This window comes from Chiloscyllium punctatum, chromosome 30 (genome assembly GCF_047496795.1).
Source record: "Chiloscyllium punctatum isolate Juve2018m chromosome 30, sChiPun1.3, whole genome shotgun sequence".
NCBI classification, from domain to species: Eukaryota; Metazoa; Chordata; class Chondrichthyes; order Orectolobiformes; family Hemiscylliidae; genus Chiloscyllium; species Chiloscyllium punctatum.
The window spans coordinates 12,774,508-12,800,143 of NC_092768.1; the positions used below are offsets into that span (position 1 = coordinate 12,774,508).

Consider the following 25,636-nt stretch of genomic DNA (forward strand, 5'->3'; position numbering starts at 1 on the left):
TAGAATTTGTGATGTAAATGTTACTTGCCACTTGTTGGCCCAAGCCTGGATATTGACCAGGTCTTGTTGCATTTGAGCATGGACTGTCAGTATCTGAGGAGTCTCGAATGGTGCTGAGCACTGTGCAATCACTGGCAAACATTCCCAGTTCTGACAGAGGGAAGGTCACTAATGAACCAGCTAAAGATTTTTGGGCCTAGGGAACTACCCTGATGGACTCATGCAGAGATGTCCTGGAACTGAGATGACCGATCCTCCACAACCACAAGATTTTCTTTTGTGACAGTTATGACTCTAAACAGCAGATTGTTTGTCCCCTGATGCCATCAATTCTGGTTTTGCCAGGACCCAATTACGCCATACTTGGTCAAATGCAGCCTTGATGTCAAGGACTGCCACACTTATCTCCCCTGTGGAATTCAGATTTCTTTTTGTCCATGTTTGAACCAAGGCAGTAATGAGATCAGGAGCTAAGTGATCCTGGCAAAACCCAAACTGGGTGTCACTGAGGAAGTTGCTGCTGAGCAGGTGCTGGTTGATAGTACAGTAGAAGACCTCTTCCATCGCTTTACTAATAATGGAGAGTAGACTGGGCAGCAATTGGCCAGGTTGAATTTGTCCTGCTCTTTGTGTACAGGATATACCTGGGCAACTTTCCACAATGTCAGATAGTTGCCAGTGTTTTAACGTACCGGAAGAGCTTGGCTAGGGAGTAGCACATTCTGGAGCATACATCTTCAGTGCAATTGCTGGAATGTTATCAGGGCCCATTGCCTTTGCAGATTTCAGTGCCTCCAGTGTTTCTTGATATCACTTGGAGTGAATAGAGTTGGTTGGAGACTGGTATCTGTGAGGCTGGGGACCACTGAAGGAGCCTGAGATGGATCATTTAATTGGCATTTCTGACTGAAGCCTGTCACAAATGCATCAGCATTATCTTTTGCACTGATGTGCTAGGCTCTTCCATCATTGAGGATGGGGATATTTGTGGAGCCTCCTCCAATGAGTTATTTAATTGTCCACCACCATTCGCAGCTGGATATGGAAGGATTGCAGAGCTTTGATCTGATCCATTTGTTGTGGGATCACTTAACTCGATCGCTTAGTGTTTGTGCCATTTGGCATGCAAGTAGTCCTGTTCGGTACTTGCGTCAGGTTGACACCTCATTTTTAGGTATGCTTAAGGCTGCTCCTGACGTGCCCTCCTGCACTCTCCATTGAACCAAGGTTGATGCCCTGGCTTGATGATTGAATGGGGGATGTGCCAGGCCGAGGTTGCAGATTGTGCTGAAGTACAGTTTTGCTGCTGTTGATGGCCCACAGCACCTCATGGTTGCCCAGTTTTCAGTTGCCACATTATTTCGAAGTCTGTCTCATTTAGCACGATGATAGTGCCACACAACACGATTGAGGTTATTCTTAATATGAAGGTGGGAGTTAGTCTCCACAAGGACAGTGTGGTGGTCACTTTTACCTATACTGTCATAGATGCTTCTGCAGTCAGCAGATTAGTAAGGAGGAGGTCAAGTTTTTTCTTCCCTAGTGTTGGTTCCTTCACTATGAGCATACCTAGTCTAGCAATCATCTCCATTAGGACCCAACCAGCTTGGTCAACAAGGCTGCTGAGCCATTCTTGATGGTGGACATTGAAATCCCCCACCCAGAGTACATATTGCACCCTTGCCACACTCAAGTGCTTCTTTCAAGAGTAGCTCAACATAGCCTTCATTAGCCGAAGGAGGATGGTACATGGTAACCAGTAAGAGGTTTCCTTCCTCATATTTACCCTGAAGCCGTGAGACTTCATGGCGTCTGGAGCTGATGTCAAGGACTCCCAGGGCAACTCCTGACTGTGTACCACTGCCACCATCTCTGCTGGGTCTGTCCTGCTGATGGGACTGGAGACATCCAGGGATGGTAATGGTGGTGTCTGGGACATTATCTGTAAGGTATGATTCTAGATGAATGAATATCCGGCTGTTGCTTGATTAGTCTGAGACAGCTCTCCCAATTTCAGCACTAGCCCCCAGATGTTAGTAAGGAGGACTTTGCATGGTTGACAGGGCTGGTTGTGTTTTTGTCATTGTCTTTTCCAGTTCCAAGGTCAATGCCAGATGGTCTAACCAGTTTCGCTTCTTTGTCGTGATTTTCCAGTGATTGATACAATGGAGTGGCTTGCTCGGCCATTTCAGAGGGCAGTTGAGAGTCAACCACGTTGCTGTGGCTCTGGAGTCACATGTACGTCACACCAGTTCAGGATGGCAGATTTCCTTCTGTAAAGGACATTAGTGAACCAGATCAACTTTGCAATTTGTTTCAGTAATCTGAGGGATTTTTCACTGTATACTTAAATTAGTGAGGTTAATTACTAGGTTTTAAAACAAAAATTTATTCACAAAATTACATAATGAATTGACAATGACAATGGTTTAATGGCCACCAGATGACCCTTCAATTCCCAATTGTTTTTTTATTATTGAATTCAAATTCCACCATCTGCCATGGTGGGATTCAAACCCAGATCCCCAGAACATTATTCTGTATTTCTGGATTTGTAATCCAATGATACCACCAGTTCGTCACCTTCCTTCCCCGACTGGAAAAGGTAGGAAAACCGACATGAGGAATGTTGGATTAGCTATGATCTCATTCAATGACAGAACTATCTTTGGGGACAATGTTCTACTCCTGTTCCTAGTTCTTATGATCTAACTACTTATGTATTGTATCACAAAGCTGGTCTTTTTTTTTATTATCTAAAAGCTGTTCCTTGTTTCCTAGAGAAAATGTCCTTGTTTTTTTTTTGAGGGGTCATAAAACCCACCTGGCTCAGGTGACTAATTTGGTGCAGAGATGAAAGAATGTTGAGAGACCTTTTTTAAATGTAAACAGATGAGACTTCAGGCCATGTTTTAGAAGTAATGAAAGGGGAGTAGTCAGCTCTGTAGCTGAGCAGTTAGTTCCGAATTAGTTAGTTCAGCTGTGTGGAAACAGGCTGCAAAACTTTCCTTCTGCCCTTCCAACCTCAACCTGCAAGCATTTGTTCCATTTTTACTGTTTTTAAGGGGGTTTTCTTACTGGGACTGTTCTGTACGTTCAGAACAGCATAATTAAGTCTTGTTTGGATAGACTGAGTTCTGTAGGGTTTCTTTATGCTGTTCTTTGTTTCATTATGTAATTTTGTGAATAAATTTTTGTTTTAAAACCTAGTAATTAACCTCACTAAGTATACAGTGAAAAATCCCTCAGATTACTGAAACAAATTGCAAAGTTGATCTGGGCTACCTGCTAAAGAATGTTTTGAATGGTCTGGCCTAGTCCATAACAATTGTAAATATTGGCTTCATGCTGTCAAGTTCTGGGCATCACTTTAGGAAGGATGTGAAAGGAAGCTAAGTCTTTATAAGTGGCTAGTTTGGAAATAACTGGAGAACTGTCAAAATCTGAGTACATCACTTTAGGTAGGACGTAGGTAGCTTACAGCACATATTAAAAGATTAATGATACTGGTACCCAGGAGAAAGATTTTTGGTAAGATTTTCCAGCACCACTAATCCAGAATTTGGTTTCCAGCATCTGCAGTCATTGTTTTTACCTCGGCCATGCAAATACAGTCAGATTAAGGCACAAGTGTGCACCACAAGGCTGAGTGGCATTTTAATGTCAGGAAGACAGATACATTGAGGGTGTTGTTTAACACATAGGATGTGATATCATTTGCTATCTGTCATGTTTGAGGGGGACAGGACTAGTAGGTCAATATTCAGAATCTTTAGGTGATATCTGGTGCAGGGAGGGGGATAAAATATTGATTATCACAATATTGATCAAGAAGTCAATTACTGCTGTAAACATGGATAAAACCTTAAGATTTTTAGAGGAGGTCCTAAATGTAGAACATAAAGGGGTGATCAGTTTTCTGGGGTATATTATAGAGCCCCCCCCCCAACAGGGGGTGATGGATGTATGGACAAATCAGAATTATTAAAACTAATAGTGTAGTAATGTTAGGGGATTTCAATTTTCCCCAATATTAACTTGGGCAAATTGTGCAAGCATTTAAAATGTCCAGATGGGCTTTTTAAGCCAACACAAAGTTCAATGAGAGGGACTGATGCTGGACCTAATGCTAGAGACCAAAGTCATGCTTGTGGAAGATGTGGCAGTTGGGATTGCTTTGTGGATAGTGACACTAATTGAAGACTTAAGACAATTATGGATAAGTTTCTCATTTGTGGGAGTCTTGATTTTAATAAGATAGGATCTGGTCAGATTTGCAAGAAAACCCACATCCAAGTCATTGAAAAGTAAGTGTAGGGCCAACATTTTCTGTAAAGGTGAAGTGTGGAACCAACAAATCCAGAGAATCCTGGACATTGAGGAACACCGAATAGGAACAAGATTTGAAATTTGAGGTTTGTGAAAAGATCTTTGTCATCTTTCTATCTATTATATAATAAATCTTTATTTTGTTTAAAGAACATCTGCCTGAGTGACTAATTTATACATTAACCAACTGCAAAACTTAAATATTTGATTTGTCAACCTAAACTTCCTTCTGGGAACTGACTTGTCCAATATTACCATGAGCTGGGATTATAACATTGTATATGTTCTATTCAGAATGACCTATCCATGTAGCATAGGCACAAATGTCTCTGTTCAGGCTGGATTTGAAGAAAGTGACAATGGAAATTGCAAAAACACTAGCCAAAGTCTGTCTTTTTTTTTTAAATCTGGGAGCTGCAAGAGGACTTCAGGCATCATGTTTTTGTTCTTTAAAAAAAGTTGTAAAGGTAAACCCCAACAATTAAGAGATCAACCAATTTAACTCTAGCATTGGGAAGATTCTAGAAACAAATATTCTGGATAGATTTAGTTTTAAAGAGCCACTATGGATTTCTAAAAGGAGAAATTTTGTGTTCTGTTTATTGAAGACTTAACAGAAGAGACAATAAGGAAAGTGCTGTTGACATGTTTGTAGACTTTTCAGAAAGCATTTGATTAACTGCACAACAAACTTTGAGAAGACTTGCAGCTCAAGGCAGAAGTGGAACAGTATCAATATTAATAGAAATGTCATTTTAAAAGGGATAATGGGTATCTTTCAGTTGAAAGGCTTTTTTGCTAGAAATTCACATTAATTGGAATTGGGACTTTTTTGCTTTTCGGAGATCTACTAATGTAGGTGTAGAAATGCAAGGGATATTTTCAATGTCTATAGATAACAGTTTAGAAGCATCATTAAACTGAGGTCAGTGTCAAATTCCAAAACTACATAGACTGTCCAGCCCATCCACTGTCTGTGACAGGAGTGATAAAATCTCCTTTTGGCTGGATGAGCATAGCTCCAACAACACCCAAAGTTTGGTAACATCTAGGGCAAAGCATCCTCCTTAAGTGTTTCCACATCCACAAATATCCTATGGAAGTTTATAAAATCATGAGACATAGATAGGAAGAATAGCCATGGTCTTTTCCCCAGGTTTATGGAGTCTAAAACTAGAGGCCATAGGTATAAGGGGAGAAGGGAAAGATTTGAAAGGGATCTAAGGGGCAACTTTTTCATGCAGAGGTGATGTATGTACAGGATGCACTATTAGATGGGGTGGAGGAAGCTAGTACAATGATAACATCTAGAAGGCATCTGCATATGAATAGAAAGGGTTTAGAGGAATATGGGCCAAATGCTGGCAATGGGACTAGATTAATTTAGGATATCTGGTCAGCATAGACCACTTGGACCAAAGTGGTCCATGCTTGACAGCTCAATGACTCCATTCACTCTCCACCACTGGCATTCAATAGTAGTGTATTGCACCTACAAGCTGCAGAAAAATTCACTGAGGCTCATCCAACAACACTTTCCAAATATGTGACCACTTTCATCTCTAAGGACAAATGCAGCAAATATACCACCTACACATTCACCTCCAGGTCACTCAGCCTGATGTTACTACTCCTCAGATGCTGCCTGAACTGCTGTGCTTTTCCAGCACCACTAAGCGAGACTCTGGTTTCCAACATCCGCAGTCATTGTTTTTACCCTGATGTGGAAATGTACTATCGTTCCTAGTGTTGTTGGATCAAAACTCAGCTCCCTCACCAAAAAAATTATGGGTTTACATCCACCTGAAGGACTGTAGCAGTTTAAGCCAGCAACTACCACCACCTCAAGGGCAACTAAGGGCAGGCAGGAAATGTTGGTCCAACCAGTGATGGCCACAGCTGGTTAAATGAAAACAAAAAGACAAGTCAAAAACCAACAAAAAACTGTGGATGCTGTGATTCAGTGGGTCTGGCAGTATCTGTGGAGAAAAATATCAAGATTAGATTAAATTCCCTACAGTGTGCAAACAGGCCCTTCGACCCAACAAGTCCACACCGACCCATTCACCTAACATGATGTACAATTTAGCATAGCCAATTCACCTGACCTGCACATCTTTGGATTGTGGGAGGAAACCCACGCTGGCACAAGGAGAATGTGCAAACTCCACACACAGTCAGGTCTCTGGCACTGCCAGGCAGCAGTGCTAAACACTGTGCTACCGTGCGCCCAGGTCAACATTGTGGGGATGGAGTGACCCTCCCTCAGAACTGACAGAAAGGTCAGAATAAAACAAAAGGCACAATGTCACGTTTAGTATCAAGGGGCACAGGGACAATGTGGGGGAGGAACTTATCAGCCATGATTGAATGGCGAAGCAGGCTCGATGGGCTGAATGGCCTGACCGCTGCTGCTCCTGTGTCTGACGTTGCTCCCTCGGAGGGCCAACACGGGTGCGACGGGCCGAACGGCCATCCCTCTGCCAGCCCAGCGCCACTTCGCTGTCCAGAGCGACGGCCGGCGTTACACAGAAGCTGAGCCAAGTCAAGCAGAATGTAAAAAAAAATCCCCAAACATTTTGTCGGCTGACAAGAGGAAACGGTAAAATTAATCAGGAACCGCCTCAATTGTTCAAAGAGCAGGGCGTCCAGGAAAAGGAAACACCTGAAGGAAATGTATTTCTCTCGCTGCTTCGATCCCACACCCCCCTCCCCCTCCCCCTTCCCCCTCCCCCTCCATCCTTTCCCGCTGCCGCCGGGCGGGGGCGGGGGGAGAGATCCCGCTGGAAATTTCCGCCTCTTTCCAGAACCTTCTCCCCCGGGCTCGCTCCTTCCAGGACACTCTCGGGCTCTCGGCGTCTCGCGGAACCGTCCGCGCTCTCATTGGCCGCCGCCTCAGAACCTTCCACAACATTCCGCCGTGACCTCACCGCCGCGCTCCACCATTGGTCCGCGCCGCTGCCAATCACCCGGTCCCACCTGCCCGGGAACGCCCACGCATTCTATTTAAAGGGCCGCAGCTCCCAGCGAGCGTCACAATCACAGGCGTTCGCATTGATTGGATACTGAGTGACAGTTCGGTCACTGCGGCAGACAGAAGGGAGCACTCCACAGAAGAGGAGAAGACTCAGTTCTACTACAGACTTTGATCAACATGCCTGCAGCTCAAGGAACAGCCATTGGCATTGACCTGGGCACCACCTACTCCTGTGTTGGGGTCTTCCAGCATGGCAAGGTGGAGATCATCGCCAATGACCAAGGCAACCGTACCACCCCCAGCTACGTGGCCTTCAATGACACTGAGAGGCTCATTGGAGATGCTGCCAAGAACCAGGTGGCTCTGAACCCCCAGAATACCATCTTCGATGCCAAGAGACTCATCGGGAGGAGATTCGACGACCCAGTTGTCCAGACTGACATGAAGCACTGGCCCTTCCAGGTGGTGAATGATGGAGGGAAGCCCAAGGTCAAGGTTGAATACAAGGGGGAGAATAAAGACTTTTACCCTGAGGAAATCTCTTCCATGGTGCTGACCAAAATGAAGGAGACAGCAGAGGCCTATCTGGGACACCCTGTCACCAATGCTGTTATCACGGTGCCTGCTTACTTCAATGACTCCCAGCGCCAGGCAACCAAAGATGCTGGTGTGATCGCCGGCCTCAATGTCCTCCGTGTCATCAATGAGCCAACGGCAGCTGCCATTGCCTACGGCCTGGAGAAGAAGGGCAGAGGAGAACACAACGTTCTCATCTTTGACCTGGGAGGTGGCACCTTCGATGTGTCTATTCTCTCCATTGACAATGGTATCTTTGAAGTGAAATCAACGGCTGGTGACACCCACTTGGGAGGAGAGGACTTTGATAACCGCATGGTCAATCACTTCATTGAAGAGTTCAAGCGAAAATACAAGAAGGACATCAGTCAGAACAAGAGGGCAATCAGGAGGCTGAGGACAGCTTGTGAAAGAGCCAAGAGAACCCTGTCTTCCAGCACACAAGCCAGTATTGAGATTGACTGTCTGTTCGAAGGCATTGACTTCTACACCTCCATCACCAGGGCTCGGTTTGAGGAACTGAATGCTGATCTGTTCAGAGGGACTCTGGAACCAGTGGAGAAAGCTCTGAGAGATGCCAAGTTGGACAAGTCACAGATCCATGACATTGTCTTGGTTGGGGGCTCCACCCGCATCCCCAAGATCCAGAAACTGCTGCAAGATTTCTTCAGTGGCAAGGAGCTGAACAAGAGCATCAATCCTGATGAGGCTGTGGCCTATGGGGCAGCTGTTCAAGCAGCTATTCTGATGGGGGACAAGTCAGAGAATGTTCAGGACCTACTTCTCCTGGATGTCGCTGCCCTGTCTCTGGGTCTCGAGACAGCAGGAGGTGTCATGACTGCACTCATCAAGCGCAACACCACCATTCCCACCAAGCAGACCCAGATCTTCAGCACCTACTCTGATAACCAGCCTGGTGTCCTTATTCAGGTGTATGAAGGGGAGCGAGCCATGACCAAGGACAACAATCTCCTGGGTAAATTTGAGTTGAGTGGCATTGCTCCTGCCCCTCGTGGTGTGCCACAGATTGAGGTCACCTTTGATATCGATGCCAATGGCATCTTGAATGTCTCTGCCATTGATAAGAGCACTGGCAAATCAAACAAGATCACCATCAGCAATGACAAGGGCAGGCTGAGTAAGGAGGAGATTGAGAGGATGGTGCAGGATGCAGAAAAGTACAAGAATGAGGATGAAGCCCAGCGGGAAAGGATCGGAGCCAAGAACAGTCTGGAGTCCTACGCCTTCAACATGAAGAGCACAGTGGAGGATGAGAATGTGAAAACTAAGATCAGTGAGGGAGACAGGAAGAAAATTCTTGAGCAATGTAACCAGGCAATCCTGTGGCTGGAGAACAATCAGATGGCAGACAAGGAGGAGTTTGAGTACCAGCTGAAAGAACTGGAAAAGCTTTGCCGTCCCATCATTGCCAACCTGTACCAAGGAGGAGCAGCAGCAGCAGCAGGTGGTTCTTGCAGAGCCCAGGCTGGATGTGCCACTTCCACAGGACCAACAGTGGAGGAGGTGGATTAAAGGACTGGAAAGTCAGAGCCTCCGCAATCCAGGACTGAACTTTAGACTGGGACTTGGTCAGCACCAAGATCTCTCTCTTTCAATGACTGGGAGAGGAGAGGGTTGCTGCAGAAATTACTACCAGCTATAACAGTTTTGATGTCACTGATCTTGAAGCCTGTTGACATTTTGTAATTTGTTTGTCAATGTGGTGAATTAATATTCTGAATCCTCTGGAAGAACATAATCTTGTTATATTTGTTTTTATTGGGGATAGTCCTTAATGTACAGAAAAAAATTATTTTTGTTTACAAGTTCTCTTTTTCTAAAATAATAAATGTTCTTGTTGATTTCTGCATGTTTCTTTCTGTGGTCTATGATTTGACACAAATGCTGTGCATGATTTTTCTTTCTTTTTCCTACTGCAAAGCATTTCTGACACATTTTACACACTAGCCCTGAGTTATTTTTACTCCAGATTACAAAACATAGAACAGTACAGCACAGAAACAAGCCTTTAGGCCCATGATGTTATGTCATCCATGGCCCCAAGTTAAACTCGTCCCTTCTGCCTGGTAATCCCCCTGGTCCATATGCCTCAATTGCATGTTTATTCGTGTGCTGATCTAAAAGCCTATTAAAAGTCACTTTAGTATCTACCTCCTCCACTACCCCAGGCTGCCGATTCCTGGCACCTACTTTTAAAAAAAAACTTGCCTCTTACACCATCTTTCAATGTGGTCTGTCTTACCGTAAATGCATGCCTTCCAGTATTAGACGTATCACAGCTGGGGCGAAGTGGTGTCCTATTTATACTTCTCCTCTATTTCTGCTGCTCCAGGGAAGACCATGCTAGTCTGTCCAGCGTCTCCTTATAGCTCATACTCTCTAATCCAGGTAGCGTCCTGGTAGAAATCTGCTGAACCCTCTTCAAAGTCTCCACATTCTTTCTATCGTGTCACAACCAGAACTGAAAGTGCGACCTGACCAAAAACTGAGAAATGCTAATATTTCCTTGAGGTCAAAATCCTTCTGGTCTCCTTCCTCTCGCAAGGATATTGTGAAACTTGAAAGGGCTCGGAAAAGATTTAGGAGGATGTTGCCAGGATTCGAGATATTGAGCCATAGAGAGAGGTTGAATAGACTTGGGCTGTTTTCCCTCGAATGTTGAACACTGAAGGGTGACCTTATAGAGGTTTATAAAATCACGAGGGGCATGGATAGGATAAATCGACACAGATCTTCCCTGGGGGGAGGGGAAAGATATAAAAGAGACCTGAGGGGCAATGTTTGCACATAGAGAGTGGGACATATATGGAGTGAGCTGCCAGAAGAAGTGGTGCATGCTGGTCAATTTCAACATATAAAAGACATCTGGGTGTGTATATGAATAGGAAGGTCTTGGAGGGATATGGGCTGGGTGCTGGCAGGTGGGACTACATTGGGTTGGGATATCTAGTCGGCATAGATGAGTTGGACTGAAGGGTCTGTTTTTGTGCTGTACATCTCTATGACTCTATGTCGTTCTGTACAAAGGCCATTTAAGAATTGCTTGCTTGTGATCACATACTGTTTCTCATGTTAATGTTTTATTTTCAATTCAAACTGAACTTCAGGACAAATCTTGCTTAGGGCAAGATTGTTGCCCAAATTCAGAATTATTATTTTGTTGATTAATAAATTCTGTGATTAATAAATTGTATCTTTAGAAGATATACAGATAGTCCATGTGCTGAATAGCTGACTACAGCCATGACATCACAGGGTGACCAGGTGGGGGTTAGGTTGTGTTGAATAATCGGCTGGGGTTGGCAGATTCAGCCAGTCAGTTCAGAATACAGCTCTGGGGCATAGGTTTGAATCCAACCACCAGAGATGGAGAAATTATATTTCAGTTTCAATCTGATATGGAATACAGCTGTGGCCCAATGCCAATCAAGTCATCACTGTCAACTGTGGTTTCAAATCCACTGGCTTCCTCTTGTCATCTGGGGGAAGAATTAGCCATCCTTGCCGAGTTTGGCTGATGTGATTCCAGAACGAGAGGAAAGGGGATGATTCTTAACTGTCCTCTCAGCAAGTAATGACCGGCAATAAACCCAAGCAGCAATGCCCACACCCTACTAACAAGCAAACTATATAAGAAATCCTGGTCTGAGTTCCCTGCTGCAGTTAATGCACATCCATAGAGTGATGTGTCTTGTTGTCTGTATCATAACCTGCACCAGAACCTGAACATTCCCCAACACTGTCCCCATTTGTAATTTGCCATGCATGAAGTGGCCAGGAATTTACTTCCCAAAATCTCTTGGACCCTCTGTAATTGGCTCACCTTTGACCAGGTTTTGGTCATTTGTTCAAATATATCTTTCTGGTTCCATCAAAACTTGTCCAGTATGCTACAGCAAAACGCCTTGAGATGTTTTACAAACCTAAGCAGCACAGATATAAGTTGTTGTTTTCTGGTCTTTGGCACAATAGGCAGGCTCACCACTGACATAGTTTATGATGCCTTTTGCTGAGTGATTATATAAAATCAGACAAATTAAACCAAATACTCTGGATTATGAATAGTCTGCTGATTTTTTTCAGCTCTAATATCCGCCAGGTGTAATGTGATTCACCAACCATGAACAAATCCTGTGTTATGAACCAGCTCTACTGGACTGTGACGGATGGAAACAAGTAGATCAGAGTAAACTGGTTGATGTGGTGTATATGGTTTTCAGAAAGATGTTCAATAAGGTTCCCCACAGTAGGCTGTTATACAAAATGCGGAGGAATGGGATTGTGCGAGACATAGCAGTTTGGATTAGTATTTGGCTTGCTGAAGGAAAACAGAGGGTTGTAGTTGATGGAACATGTTCATCTTGGTGTCTAGTTACTAGCGGCGTACCGCAAGGGTAGGTGTTGGATCCACTGCTGTTCATCATTTTTATAAATGACCTGGATGAGGGATTAGAAGGGTGGGTTAGTAAATTTGCGGATGACACTAAGGTCGGTGGAGTTGTGGATAGTGACAAAGGATGTAGTAGGTTGCAGAGAGACATAGATAGGAAGCAGAGCTGGGCTGAGAGGTGGCAAATGGAGTTTAATGTGGACAAGTGTGAGGTGATACACTTTGGACGTAGTAATCAGAATACAAAGTATTGGGCTAATGGTAAGATTCTTGGGAGTGCAGATGAGCAGAGAGATCTCGGTGTCCATGTACGCAGATCCCTGAAAGTTGCCACCCAGATTGACAGGGTTGTTAAGAAGGCATACAGTGTTTGGCCTTTACTAATAGAGGGATTGCGTTCCAGAACCATGAGGTTATACTGCAGCTGTACAAAGCTCTCGTATGGCCACACTTGGAGTACAGTTCTGGTCACCGCATTATAAGAAGGATGTGGAAGCTTTGGAAAGGGTGCAGAGGAGATTTACTAGGGTGTTGCCTGGTATGGAGGGGAGATCTTACAAGGAAAGGCTTTGGGTCTTGAGGCAGTTCTCGTGAGAGAGAAGAAGGTTGAGAGGTGACTTAATAGTGGAGGAGGTGGATTAAAGGACTGGAAAGTCAGAGCCTCTGCAATCCAGGACTGAACTTTAGAACTTTAGACTGGGACTTGGTCAGCACCAAGATCTCTCTCTTTCAGTGACTGGGAGAGGAGAGGGTTGCTGCAGAAATTACTGCCAGCTATAACCGTTATGATGTCACTGATCTTGGAGCCTGTTGACATTTGCAATTTTTATTACTTTTGTTGAAATAATTTTCTGAATCATGTGAAAGAATGTGATGAATGTGTTTGCCATCTTGTTGTATTTGTTTGATATAAAATAGTTCTTAATGTACAGAAAAGTATTTATTTTTGTTTACAAATTCTCTGATTTTAAAATAAACCATTAAAAACATTTAGTTATTGATTCCTGCATGTTTCTTTCTGACGTAAATAATTTTAAATAAGTGCTATGAATGATTTTTCCCACTCCAATGCATTTATGACACATTTTCACACCAGCACCGTGAGTTTTATTAATGCCACATTAAATAACATAGAACAGCACTGCGCAGGAACAGGCCCTTCGGCCCACAATATTATACTGGCCATGACCCCAAGTTAAAGTAATCCCTTCTGCCTGGCCCCCATGGTCAAAATGCTTCCATTTATTCATGTGTTTATCTAAAAGCCCATTTTAAAGGTCCCAGTGGTATCTCCCTCCACCACTACTTGTGGCAGTGCATTCCAGGTACTTATCACTCTCTGTGTTTAAGAAGAACCTGCCCCTCACATCTCCTTTGAACTTTCCCCTCTTATCTTAAATGCATACCCTCTACTATTAGACATTTCTGCTCCGGGACCTATATTCTTTCCGTCAACCCTATCTATGCCTCTCATAGTTTTATAAGCTGTTATCATGTCTCTCCTTGGACTCTGTCACTCCTGAGAAAACCGGCCTCGTCTGTCCAGCCTCTCCATTAGCTCACAGCCTCTCATCTAGGCAGAAGCCTAGTAAAGGGATGAGAGAGGTGACTATTCCAGGTAGCAGATGCCTGCAAGTCAAAGCCTCCCTGTCTGAAGACATCACTGTTTTCTGCTGGGATCCGCTGTCAGTGCACAGACTGATGAGCATGTGAGCAGTTCAAACTGTCCTCAGGAGCCAAGGGAAATCGAGGCAAGAGAGAAGCCATGATCTTTGGGAACTGGGCTGAATGATCCTTTATTCCCTTCTCCATCAGATTACCTGAAACTGCTCGGAATATGGTTTGGATGAGTTGGGTGTGCACTAAATCTTGTGAGGACACAAGGCAGAAACTGGTCTTTTGGGAGTACTGTTCCCTCTCCATTGCAGGTACAAACCTGGTCATCAGGTGTGAAGCAGTCTCTCTGTTATTGTACATAGTGTAGGTCTGACCCATTCCCAGAACCTGCACCATTGCAGTCACATAAGCCATTTTCCACTTCACCTGGAAGTCTACGATGGACTGTTGTCTGCAGGGACACCAGATATAAAACTCAAGGATAAGGGGAGGGAGGATGTACCCAACACTACCCTCATCCTGATAGCCACCTTTGTGTGTGGCTCCATCAAGCTGTGTATAGACCCTCGGTACGCAAACACCAAGTGTCACTATATACTGAGGTTCTACCTTTGCCCAGTGTTGGAAAGGATAGGCCTGGCCTCACTGCTGTAGAATGGTCCAAGTAGTTGGACAGTTCCATATCATTGTCCTTCATAAAGACATTTACAAAGAGAAACACATTTCACCACAGCCCATCAGGAGGTGGTCAGCACGTAACATCCTCGAGATCCTGTCGTGTGGCTCCCTGAGCAGATTGTGAAAGCCATTTGGCAGAATGCCTCATCACCAGAACTTTCCAACAAGCACCAAGACATCACTCAGCTGGTGGTAAGAAGGGCACTACCTATGAGATCCTTCATGTACACAGAGTCTCATGTCACAGAGCTGCTCAGGCTGAACCTCAACAAAAACACTGCATCATCCTCCAGCCTTCCTTTACAAAGGAACATTCCAGAAGGAGATGTGTGGCAGTCTCTACCCCCTGCAGCCACTTTGAAGGCAGCGTGTGGTGGCACAGACCGACCAGGTGTACATGAAGGATCTCACAATCTCACCTTCTCACCACCAGCTGAGCAATGTCTTGGTGCTTGTTGGAAAGTGCTGGTGACGAGGCATTCTGACAAATGACTTTGACAGTCTGCTCAGGGAACCACGTGACAGGATCCAGCCTCTCATTTTCCCTCGGGATCTCGGGGATGCTACGTGCTGACCACTTCCTGATGGATTGTGGTGAAAGGTGTTTCTTTTGTAAATATCTCCATGACGGATGGTGATACAGAACAATCCAACTATTTGGACCATTCCAATGCAGTGAGGCCAGGCCCATCTTTCCCAACACCAGGAACAGGTAGAACCTCAGTACACGATGACACTTGGTGTTTGCATACAGAGGGTCAACACACAGCTTGATGGAACTGCACACAAAGGGGGCTATCAGGGTGAGGGTGGTGTTGGGTACATCCTCACCCCCCCCCGCCCCCTTCAGCTTTTTGTACACGGTGTCCCTGTGGATACAGTCCATCCTAGACCTTCAGATGAGGTGGATGTTGGGTGGAAACGGCACCAACAGGATTCCCACCGCTCTCCCGCCTGAGATGCAGCAAATTCTGGGCCCACCCTTTCGGAGGGAAGTCAAAGCCTCGGAGGGATGGTGCAAGGGGAGATTTCCCAGAATGGGACCAGGGATGAGGCTCTTCAGTTCTGTGCAGTGACTCCCAAAGTGAGGATTGAGAGGATCCTGGTGGATTGTAAGAGAGAGGTGAGGAGACGCTGGACAATATGTTTCAGCTTCTGGATTAGTGGTGCTGGAAGAGCACAGCAGTTCAGCCAGCATCCAAGTAGCTTCGAAATCGACGTTTCGGGCAAAAGCCCTGAAATATGTTTCAGCTTGTGTTTCCCACAAAGTCAGACGCAACTTGGCCATCCGTGCCTGGGACTGCATTGGGACTGAAGGATATGAAGGAGAGCAGCAGGCTGCCTGTCACTCCCAGGACAAAATCCCCATCCCTTCCCATCCTCTCTCCACTCCCAACCGACATTCCCTCTCACCTCCCGGCTTCAGAGATTCCCTGTCGCTGCTCCAACGCTGTTTATTCCTCGTTCTGCTTTGGGGGCTGTCTCCGCCTCTCAAGAGTGGGAGAGATAGAGAGAATTTCTCAAGTATTTGCAGTGACCGCCCTGAGGGAGGGACTCAGCTGAATGTGTTCAGCAGTGCAGGAACATTGGAACTGAAAGTAGTTTGAATCAGGAAGTGCTGTGTGTGAACATGGATTCCAGGCAGCAGGGAGAGAACTGGACCGAGGAGGTAATCTGTCCCATTTGTCTGGATTTCTTCACCGATCCGGTTATACTGCAGTGTGAACACAACTTCTGCCGCTCCTGTATCACCCGGAATTGGGAAAATAAAGAGAGAAACTCCTGCCCGGAATGTAGACAGGAGATTCCGGACAGAAACCTCAGAGGAAACCGGGCCTTAGCGAATCTGGCCGAGAAAGCTCGAAAATTAAGTCTGAATCCAGAAGAGAAGGAAAGTAAACATCACTGTGAGAAACATCAGGAAGAACTGAAGCTGTTTTGTGAAACTGACAAGAAATTGGTCTGTGTGATTTGTGTAGTTTCACCGGAACACAAATCTCACAACTTCCTGCCGATTAAAGACGTTGTTGGAATCTACAAGGTAAAAGGAAATAGATTTCACCCCTGATTATTTCATCACATTTTCATGGTCTCACACTTTTATTTTTTGACTTTCTCTCCCAATCCCAGGATTGGGTGAAATCTTCCTTGGATTCTCTGACAGGGAAGAAATGGGCTGCTCTAGAAATGCAGCAGGAGCAGAAACAGAAGATTTCCCAAATTCGGGTAAAATCTTCCTGAGCTCAGCTTCAGCATTTGATTGGGTCATTTGTTGTCTTTTTGCAGAAACATATTGTGTTAATATTTCTCCTGATAGGAAGAATCCAGCCGTGTGCAGACAGACATCAAATCCGAGTTTGTTAAAATGCACCAGATGCTGACTGAGAAAGAGCAGAGTTTACTCCGAGATCTCAGGGAACAAGAGGAAAACATTCTCAAAACAATGGAGCAAAAACGTTATGTAATTCAAAAGCATTTAAATTCTCTTCAGCAGAAACTCTCAAAGCTGGAAAAACAGTTGGAACAAAAGGATGGAGTGATATTTCTGAAGTTGAGAGATTATATTTCAGTTTAGTTCAGTGAAAGTGTGAACTGTCCCAACATGATGCAGATACCCATCCTCCTTCATTCCCCCTGTCACTATCTCCCTCTGCTCCTTTCTCCCTCATGGGAATTTCTACTTTCCAGTTTAGTATATTTTCCTCAGTCACACTGTGTGACAGTGGATTGCACATTCTCAGCACTTTCTTGATAAATAACTGTCTACTGAACTCCCCATTTACTTATGTGTAACTGGATGATGTTCACAGATTCATATTTTCAAATTCATTAGAAGGACATTGGTGAGGCCTCTTCTGGAATACTGTGTCCAGTTCTGGTCCGCAATTATTTGGAAGGATATTATGAAGCTGGAGAGGGTTCAGAGGAGAGCAACTTGGATGTTGCTGGGTTTGGAAGGTTTGAGTGATAAAGGAAGGTTGGACAGGCTGGGACATTTTCCACAGGACCTTGGGAGATTGAGAGGCAGCCAGAGAGAGGCTTATAAATTAGTGAAAGGCATTGATAGAGTTAATGGAAGTTGTCTTTTCCCTAGAATGGGGGAATTTGAAGTCTGGTGGCTGCATTTTTAAGGTGAGAGGAGAGAATTTTCAAAAAAGACAGGAGAGGCAAACATTTTACACAGAGGATGTGGAATGAACTTCCTGAGGAAGGAGTGGATGTGGGTCCAAAGACAATGTGTCAAAGACATGTGTTTAGGTTCCTGAATAAGAAAGGTTTGGAGGGATAAGGGCCAGGAGAAGGCAGGTGGGATTAGTTTAGTTTGGGATAATGTTCAGTGTGGACTGGTTGGAACAAAGGGTCTGTTTCTGTGCTATATGACTGTGACTCAAAGTGGAAACATCTTCATTGAATCCATCAGTTTGTCCCCTTTCTTAGTCAGATCTTTCCCCCAGTAAAATATATTCATGTTTCCTTCAACCCTTTGCAGGAGTTGAGAAGTTTTTTATACCTGCTCCAGGTCTTTGAGGTTCTTTGTGTCACATCCTCTTTCTATTCCATGTCGACAACAAACAGAATTGGCAATTCTCAGCAGCTTGTAACAATGTGAGTGTAATTGCTGCTTTCTGGATGTAGACAGTCAGTCTCTGTCAACTCAGATTGATGTTTGGTTTATTTCAGGAGGAAGCATCTCAGAAGAGAAGGTAGGACATGCACTTTACTGAAACTCAGTGCAAGTTTGTGGATTTAATCAGTTTATGGTGTTTATGGTGGATTTTTAATCAATAAATGTTGAATATTTACAGGATTGATGGCACGGTTCACAACCTGTCAATTACAGATGGTATCCTGTCCACTGAAAAATTCAAAAACCTTTTCCCATTTGCTGTGTGGAATACAATTAAACCTGGTAAAGATCAGATAAGTTCCTTTGTCCTGATTTATATTTTATAATTTGTATTGGTGTGTGTGCAAATATCAGAGATGGTAGAATGAAGCACTTAGCTATGAAGAAAGCTGGTTCACACTGGCTCTGACTGTCCTGGACACTGACACAGCATTTTTCTCAGTGTACCATAAAGGACCCCTCACAAAACTGGAGTCAGTAGGAATCGGGGGAATCTCTCCACTGGTTAGAGTCAAACTGAGCACAAAGGAAGGTGGTGGTGATTGTTCAAAGGCAATCACCTCAGCTCCTGGACATTTCTGTAGGAGTTTGTCAGAGTAGTACCTTTCGTCGAAAGGGGGTCATAGAGTCATAGAGATGTACAGCACGGAAACAGACCTTTCGGTCCAACCCGTCCAATCCGACCAGATATCCCAACCCAATCTAGTCCCACCTGCCTACACCCGGCCCATATCCATCCAAACCCTTCCTATTCATATACCCATCCAAATGCCCCTTAAATGTTGCAATTGTACCAGCCTCCACCAGTTCCTCTGGCAGCTCATTCCATACACGTACCACCCTCTGTGTGAAAAGGTGGACCCGTAGGTCTCTTTTATATCTTTACCCTCTCACCCTAAACCTAATCCCTCTAGTTCTGGACACCCCAACCCCAGGGAAAACACATTGTCTATTTACCCTATCCATGCCCCTCATAATTTTGTAAACCTCTATAAGATCACCCCTCAGCCTCCGACATTCCAGGGAAGATAGCCCCAGCCTGTTCAGCCCCTCCCTGTAGCTGAAATCCTCCAACCCTGGCAACATCCTTGTAAATCTTTTCTGAACCCTTTCAGGTTTCACAACATCTTTCTGATAGGAAGGAGACCAGAATTGCACGCAATATTCCAACAGTGGCCTAACCAATGTCCTGTACAGCTGCAACATGACCTCCCAACTCCTATACTCAATACTCTGACCAATAAAGGAAAGCATACCAAACGCCTCCTTAACTATCCTATCTACGTGCGACTCCACTTTCAAGGAGCTATGAACCTGCACTCCAAGGTCTCTATGTTCAGCAACACTCCCTAGGACCTTACCATTAAGTGTATAAGTCCTGCTAAGATTTGCTTTCCCAAAATGCAGCACCTCACATTTTTCTGAATTAACCTCCATCTGCCACTTCTCAGCCCATCTGGTCAAGATCCTGTTGTAATCTGAGGTAACTCTCTTCGCTGTCCACTACATCTCCAATTTTGGTGTCATCTGCAAACTTACTAACTGTACCTCTTATGCTCACATCCAAATCATTTATGTAAATGACAAAAAGTAGAGAACCCAGCACCGATCCTTGTGGCACTCTACTGGTCACAGGCCTCCAGTCTGAAAAACAACCCTCCACCACCACCCTCTGTCTTCCAACTTTGAACCAGTTCTGTATCCAAATGGTTAGTTCTCCCTGTATTCTGTGAGATCTAACCTTGCTAATCAGTTTCCCATTGGGAACCCTTCGAACGCCTTACTGAAGTCCATACAGATCACATCTACTGCTCTGCCCTCATCAATCCTCTTTGTTACTTCCTCAAAAAACTCAACCAAGTTTGTGAGACATGATTTCCCACGCACAAAGCCATATTGATTGGCCCAAATCAGTCCTTGCCTTTCCAAATACATGTATATCCTATCCCTCAGGATTCCCTCCAACAACTTGCCCACCACTGAGGTCAGGCTCACCGGTCTATAGTTCCCTGGCTTGTCCTTACCACCTTTCTTAAACAGTGGCACCATGTTTGCCAACCTCCAGTCTTCCGGCACCTCACCTGTGACTATCAATGATACAAATATCTCAGCAAGTGGTCCAGTAATCACTTCTTTAGCTACCCACAGAGTTCTAGGGTACACCAGATGAAGTCCAGGGATTTATCCACCTTTATGCAATCCAAGACATCCAGCACTTCCTTCTCTGTAATATGGACATTTTGCAAGGTGTCACAATCTATTTCTCTATAGTCTATATCTTCCATATCCTTTTCTGCAGTAAATACTGATGCAAAATACTCATTTAGTATCTTCCCCCATTTTCTGTGGCTCCACACAAAGGCTGCCTTGCTGATCTTTGAGGGGCCCTATTTTCTCCCTAGTTACCCTTTTTGTCCTTAATGTATTTGTAAAAACACTTTGGATTCTCCTTAATTCTACTTGCCAAAGCTATCTCATGTCCCCTTTTTGCCCTCCTGATTTCCCTCTTAAATATACACATACTGCCTTTATACTCTTCTAAGGATTTGCTCCATCTATCCTGTCTAACCTTACATATGCTTCCTTCTTTTTCTTAGCCAAACCCTCAATTTCTTTAGTCATCCAGCATTCCCTATACCTAACGGCCTTTCCTTCCACCCTAACAGGAATATACTTTCCCTGGATTCTCGTTATCCCATTTCTGAAGGCTTCCCATTTTCCAGCCGTCCCTTTACCTGCAAACATCTGCCCCCAGTCAGCTTTCAAAAGTTCTTGCCTAATACTGTCAAAATTGGCCTTTCTCCAATTTAGAACTTCAACTTTTAGATCTAGTCTATCCTTTACCATCACTATTTTAAATCTAATAGAATTATGGTCGCTGGCCCCAAAGTGCTCCCCCACTGACACCTCAGTCACCTGCCCTGCCTTATTTCCCAAGAGTAGGTCAAGTTTTGCACCTTCCCTAGTAGGTACATCCACATACTGAATCAGAAAATTGTCTTGTACACACTTAGCAAATTCCTCTCCATCTAAACCTTTAACACTATGGCAGTCCCAGTTGATGTTTGGAAAGTTAAAATCCCCCACCATAACCACCCTTTTACAGATAGCTGAGATCTCCTTACAAGTTTGTTTCTCAATTTCCCTCTGACTATTAGGGGGTCTATAATACAATCCCAATAAGGTGATCATCCCTTTCTTATATCTCAGTTCCATCCAAATAACTTCCCTGGATGTATTTCCGGGAATATCCTCCCTCAGCACAGCTGTAATGCTATCCCTTATCAAAAATGCCACTCCCCCTCCTCTCTTGCCACCCCTTTCTATCCTTCCTGTAGCATTTGTATCCTGGAACATGAAGCTGCCAGTCCTGCCCATCCCTGAGCCATATTTGTGTAATTGCTATGATATCCCAGTCCCATGTTCCTAACCATGCCCTGAGTTCATCTGCCTTCCCTGTTCGGCCCCTTGCAATGAAATTAATGCAGTTTAATTTATTAGTCCTACCTTGTCCCTGCCTGCCCTGACTGTTTGATTCGCTTCTGTTCTCAGCTGTACCCGTCTCAGATCGATCTCTTTCCTCACTATCTCCCTGGGTCCCACCCCCCCACCTTACTAGTTTCAATCCTCCCAAGCAGTTCTAGCAAATTCCCCTGCCAGTATATTAGTCCCCTTCCCTTTTAGGTGCAATCCATCCTTCTTGTACAGGTCACTTCTACCCCAAAAGAGGTTCCAATGATCCAAAAATGTGAATCTTTCTCCCACATACCAGCTCCTCAGCCATGCATTCATCTGCTCTATCCTCCTATTCCTGCCCTCACTAGCTCGTAGCACTGGGAGTAATCCAGATATTACTACTCTTGAGGACCTCCTTTTTAAATTTCTGCCTAACTCTCTGTAATCTCCCTTCAGAATCTCAACATTTTCCCTTCCTATGTCGTCGGTTCCAATGTGGACAATGACCTCTTGCTGGCCCCTCTTCCCCCATGAGAACATGATAGGGATACTCAATGATGGTTGCACAATATTCAAGCACCATTTACAACTCCTCAGATACTGAAACATTGTGTGTCCAATTACAGCAACTATCACCATCCTGGAGGTTACCATTGACCAGAAACTGAACTCACCAGCCATAGACACTTTATAGCTACAAGAGGCTGAAAGGTCTGCAGCTAGAAACTTACCCCATGATTTCCCCCAGTGCTAATTCCCCATTTACAAGATGCAAATCAGAAGCCTCTCCACTTGCCTGGGTGAGTACAGCTCCAACAATACTCAAAAAGCTCAACACAATCCAGGACAAAACAGTAATGGTACCCCATCCTTTAACTCTGAATTTCACTCCCTGCACCAGCAACACACAGTTACAGAAATGTGTACCATTTACAAAAAATACAGAAACTCACCAAGGGTCCTTAGACAGCAACTTCCAAATCTGCAAGCTGAACCATCTGGAAGGGCAGGGACAGCAGATAGATAGGAACAGCACCACATGTTATCTAAGCCATATACCACACTGAATTGGATCAAATGTTTGGAAATCATCCTCATCTCTGCCTTAAATGTGCGACCCCTTATTCTGAGACTATGCCGTACGGTCCTTGACTCTCTCACATGGGAAACAATCTGTCCACATCCAACCTGTCAAGTCCTTAAAGAATCCTTCATGGTTCAATGATGTTCTGTCACATTCTTCAATATTCCAACAATCATCAACCCAATCTACACAACCACACCTCATAACATAGTCTGTCTATCCCTGAAACAACCCTCGTGAACCTTCTCTGAACTGCCTCCAATGCCACTGTATCTTTCTCTTGATAAGGCACTAAAACTGATCACAGTATTCCACCTGTGGGCTGACCAGTGCCTTGTACAGTTTGAGCAAAAGCTTCCTACTTCTACATTCCATTCCCTTTGAAATACAGGCCAACATTCCATTGGTCTTCCCTATAAACCTGAACCTGGATGCTATTTTTATTGTGATTCATGGATGAAGACTCCCAAATCCCTGAGTTCCATAGCTTCCTGCAGTCTTTCTCCATTTAAATCATATCCAGAGCCTCTATTCTTCCTGCCAAATTCCATCACCTCAAATTCCTACATTATATTTAATCTGCCAAGACTTTGCCCATTTATTTAACCTGACTGTATCCCTCTGCAGATTTTTTATGTCATCCCCTCCGACTCACCCATTTTCTGCAAACCTTGCACTCACTTTCCTCAACTGATATTCATTCAGATATTTTGTGAATAATTGTGGCCCCAGAACTGATCCTTTTGGCTCACTAGTAGTCACTAGCTGTCCTGAAAATACCCCATTCATCACAATTCTCAGTCTTTTATTAGTTGGACAATCATCTCTTCATTTTAATTATCTATCTCCAAACCCATGGGCTGTTATCGTCTTCAGTAGCTTAATGTGTGGCACCTTGCAAATCCCTCAGAAAATCCAATATATACCATCCTCCACTTTCCCTTCATCAATTCTACTTATGACCTTTTCATAGATTTTAAATAAATGTGTCAGGCATTTCTCCTTCCTGACTCTGTGTCATAATATTGAACACTGTGCTATTGCATCCCTTGTAATGGATTTGAACATTTTCTCAAGAACCTACATGAACTGAATTGGCTGAGACTTGCCTGTATTCTTAGTTCCCTTAATTTTCAGATAAAGTCATCATATTGTCAGTTTTCCAGTACTCTGGGAATTTCCAGAATGTAAGGCTTCCTGGAAGATTACTGCCCCTGCATCAACCATCTGTGTAGCTCTTTCCATTAATATCCAAGATGCATCCCAACAGGTCCGGGGGACCTCTTGGTCTTCATCCCCATTGTTTTCCCCACTGTTCTTGTCTCAGAACAGTCGCAAAGTTTATCTCTTCTCCTCCTTTTGCTCCTTGAATATTTAGTAATTTTTGGAATAGCATTCTTGTCTTTGTCTGTGAAGGCCGATGCAATGTATTAATTGAGCTCATTTTCCATTTCCTGATTCTGAATTATAATTTCCTCAGCCCCACTCTCTCAGGAATCAAAAACAGAAAGTGGTGGAGAAACTGAGCAGAGTTCCTATCTTGGGTCCAGTGTCCCTTGCTCAGAACTGACAGCAGTTGGGAAATGGTGGTATTTTCTCTGATGGTAGGGATAGGTTGTGGCTCATGGAAAGGGGAACAAGTGAGTCAAATTGATGGAAATGGTACACAGAGAGAGAGAGAGAGAAAGGAGAAACAGACGACGGGATTCCTGAAGCTAAGCCGAGAGGGAGATAAAGGCTGAATGGGTGCTAAAGGGAAATATGAATCATTGAAAGTGGATTGGCTTTGCTGGGAACAACTGCTATAGAACATAGAACATAGAAAAGTACAGCACAGAACAGGCCCTTTGGCCCACGATGTTGTGCTGAGGTTTAATCCTAATGTAAAATATAATAACTTAACCTGTGCACCCCTCAACTCACTGCTCTCCATGTGCCTGTCCAGCAGTCACTTAAATGTCCCTAATGACTCTGCTTCCACCACCACCACTGGCCATGCATTCACAACTCTCTGTGTAAAGAACGTACCTCTGACGTCTCCTCTATACCTTTCTCCTAATATCTTAAAACTATGACCCATCGTACCTGTCGATCCTGCCCTAGGGGAAAGTCTCTGGCTATTGACTCTATCTATTCCTCTCACTATCTTGTATACCTCGATCAGGTCTCCTCTCTTCTTCCTTCTCTCTAGAGAGAAAAGTCTGAGCTTATTCAACCTTTCTTCATAAGGCAAGCCCTCCAGTCCAAGCAGCATCCTGGTAAATCTTCTTTGCACCCTCTCCAAAGCCTCTGTATCTTTCCTATAGTAGGGTGACCAGAACTGGACACAATATTACAAGTGTGGTCTCACCAGAGACTTGTAGAGCTGCAGCAAAACCTCGTGGCTCTTAACCCCGATCTCCCTGTTAATGAAAGCCAAAACGCCATATGCTTTCTTAACAACCCTATCCACTTGGGTGCGACTTTGAGGGATCTATGTACCTGCACACCCAGATCCCTCTGTCCGCCACACTGCAAAGAATCCTGTCTTTAATCCTATATTCAGCATTCGAGTTCGACCTTCAAAAATGCATCACTTTGCATTTATCCAGGTTGAACTCAATCTGCCATTTCTCAGCCCAGCTCTGCATCCTGTCTATGTTGCCTTGCAGCCTGCAGTAGCCCTCTGTACTATCAACGACACCTCCAACCTTTGTGTCATCTGCAAATTTACTAACCCACCCCTCAACCTCCTCATCCAAGTCATCCAAGCCCAAGAACAGAGCCCTGCGGGACCCCACTCAGCACTGTCTTTCAGGCAGAATACATCTACAACCACTCTCTGCCTTCTGTCAGCCAGCCAATTCTGAATCCAGATAGCCAAATCTCCCTGTATCCCAT

At 44.4% G+C, this 25,636-nt stretch overlaps 2 protein-coding genes across 2 annotated transcripts in view; both read left to right on the forward strand.

The window, feature by feature from the left end:
• LOC140455086 (uncharacterized) overlaps nt 1–25,636 on the forward strand; it is a 66,976-nt gene that overhangs the window by 38,348 nt on the left and 2,992 nt on the right. The window contains 5 exon segments of the mRNA XM_072549750.1: nt 16,309–16,548; nt 16,644–16,814; nt 16,906–17,157; nt 18,270–18,292; nt 18,395–18,498. Coding sequence (XP_072405851.1) covers nt 16,309–16,548; nt 16,644–16,814; nt 16,906–17,157; nt 18,270–18,292; nt 18,395–18,498 — 790 coding nt within the window.
• On the forward strand, nt 7,379–9,705 carry LOC140455193 (heat shock 70 kDa protein 1A-like). The gene has a single exon (XM_072549907.1). It carries the CDS (start codon nt 7,484–7,486, stop codon nt 9,413–9,415), a length of 1,932 nt encoding a protein of 643 aa, XP_072406008.1. The 5' UTR covers nt 7,379–7,483; the 3' UTR covers nt 9,416–9,705.

Coding starts and splice junctions, on each gene's coding strand:
- LOC140455193 (XM_072549907.1), top strand. CDS start 7,484: ATGCCTGCAGCTCAAGGAACAGCCATTGGCATTGACCTGGGCACCACC.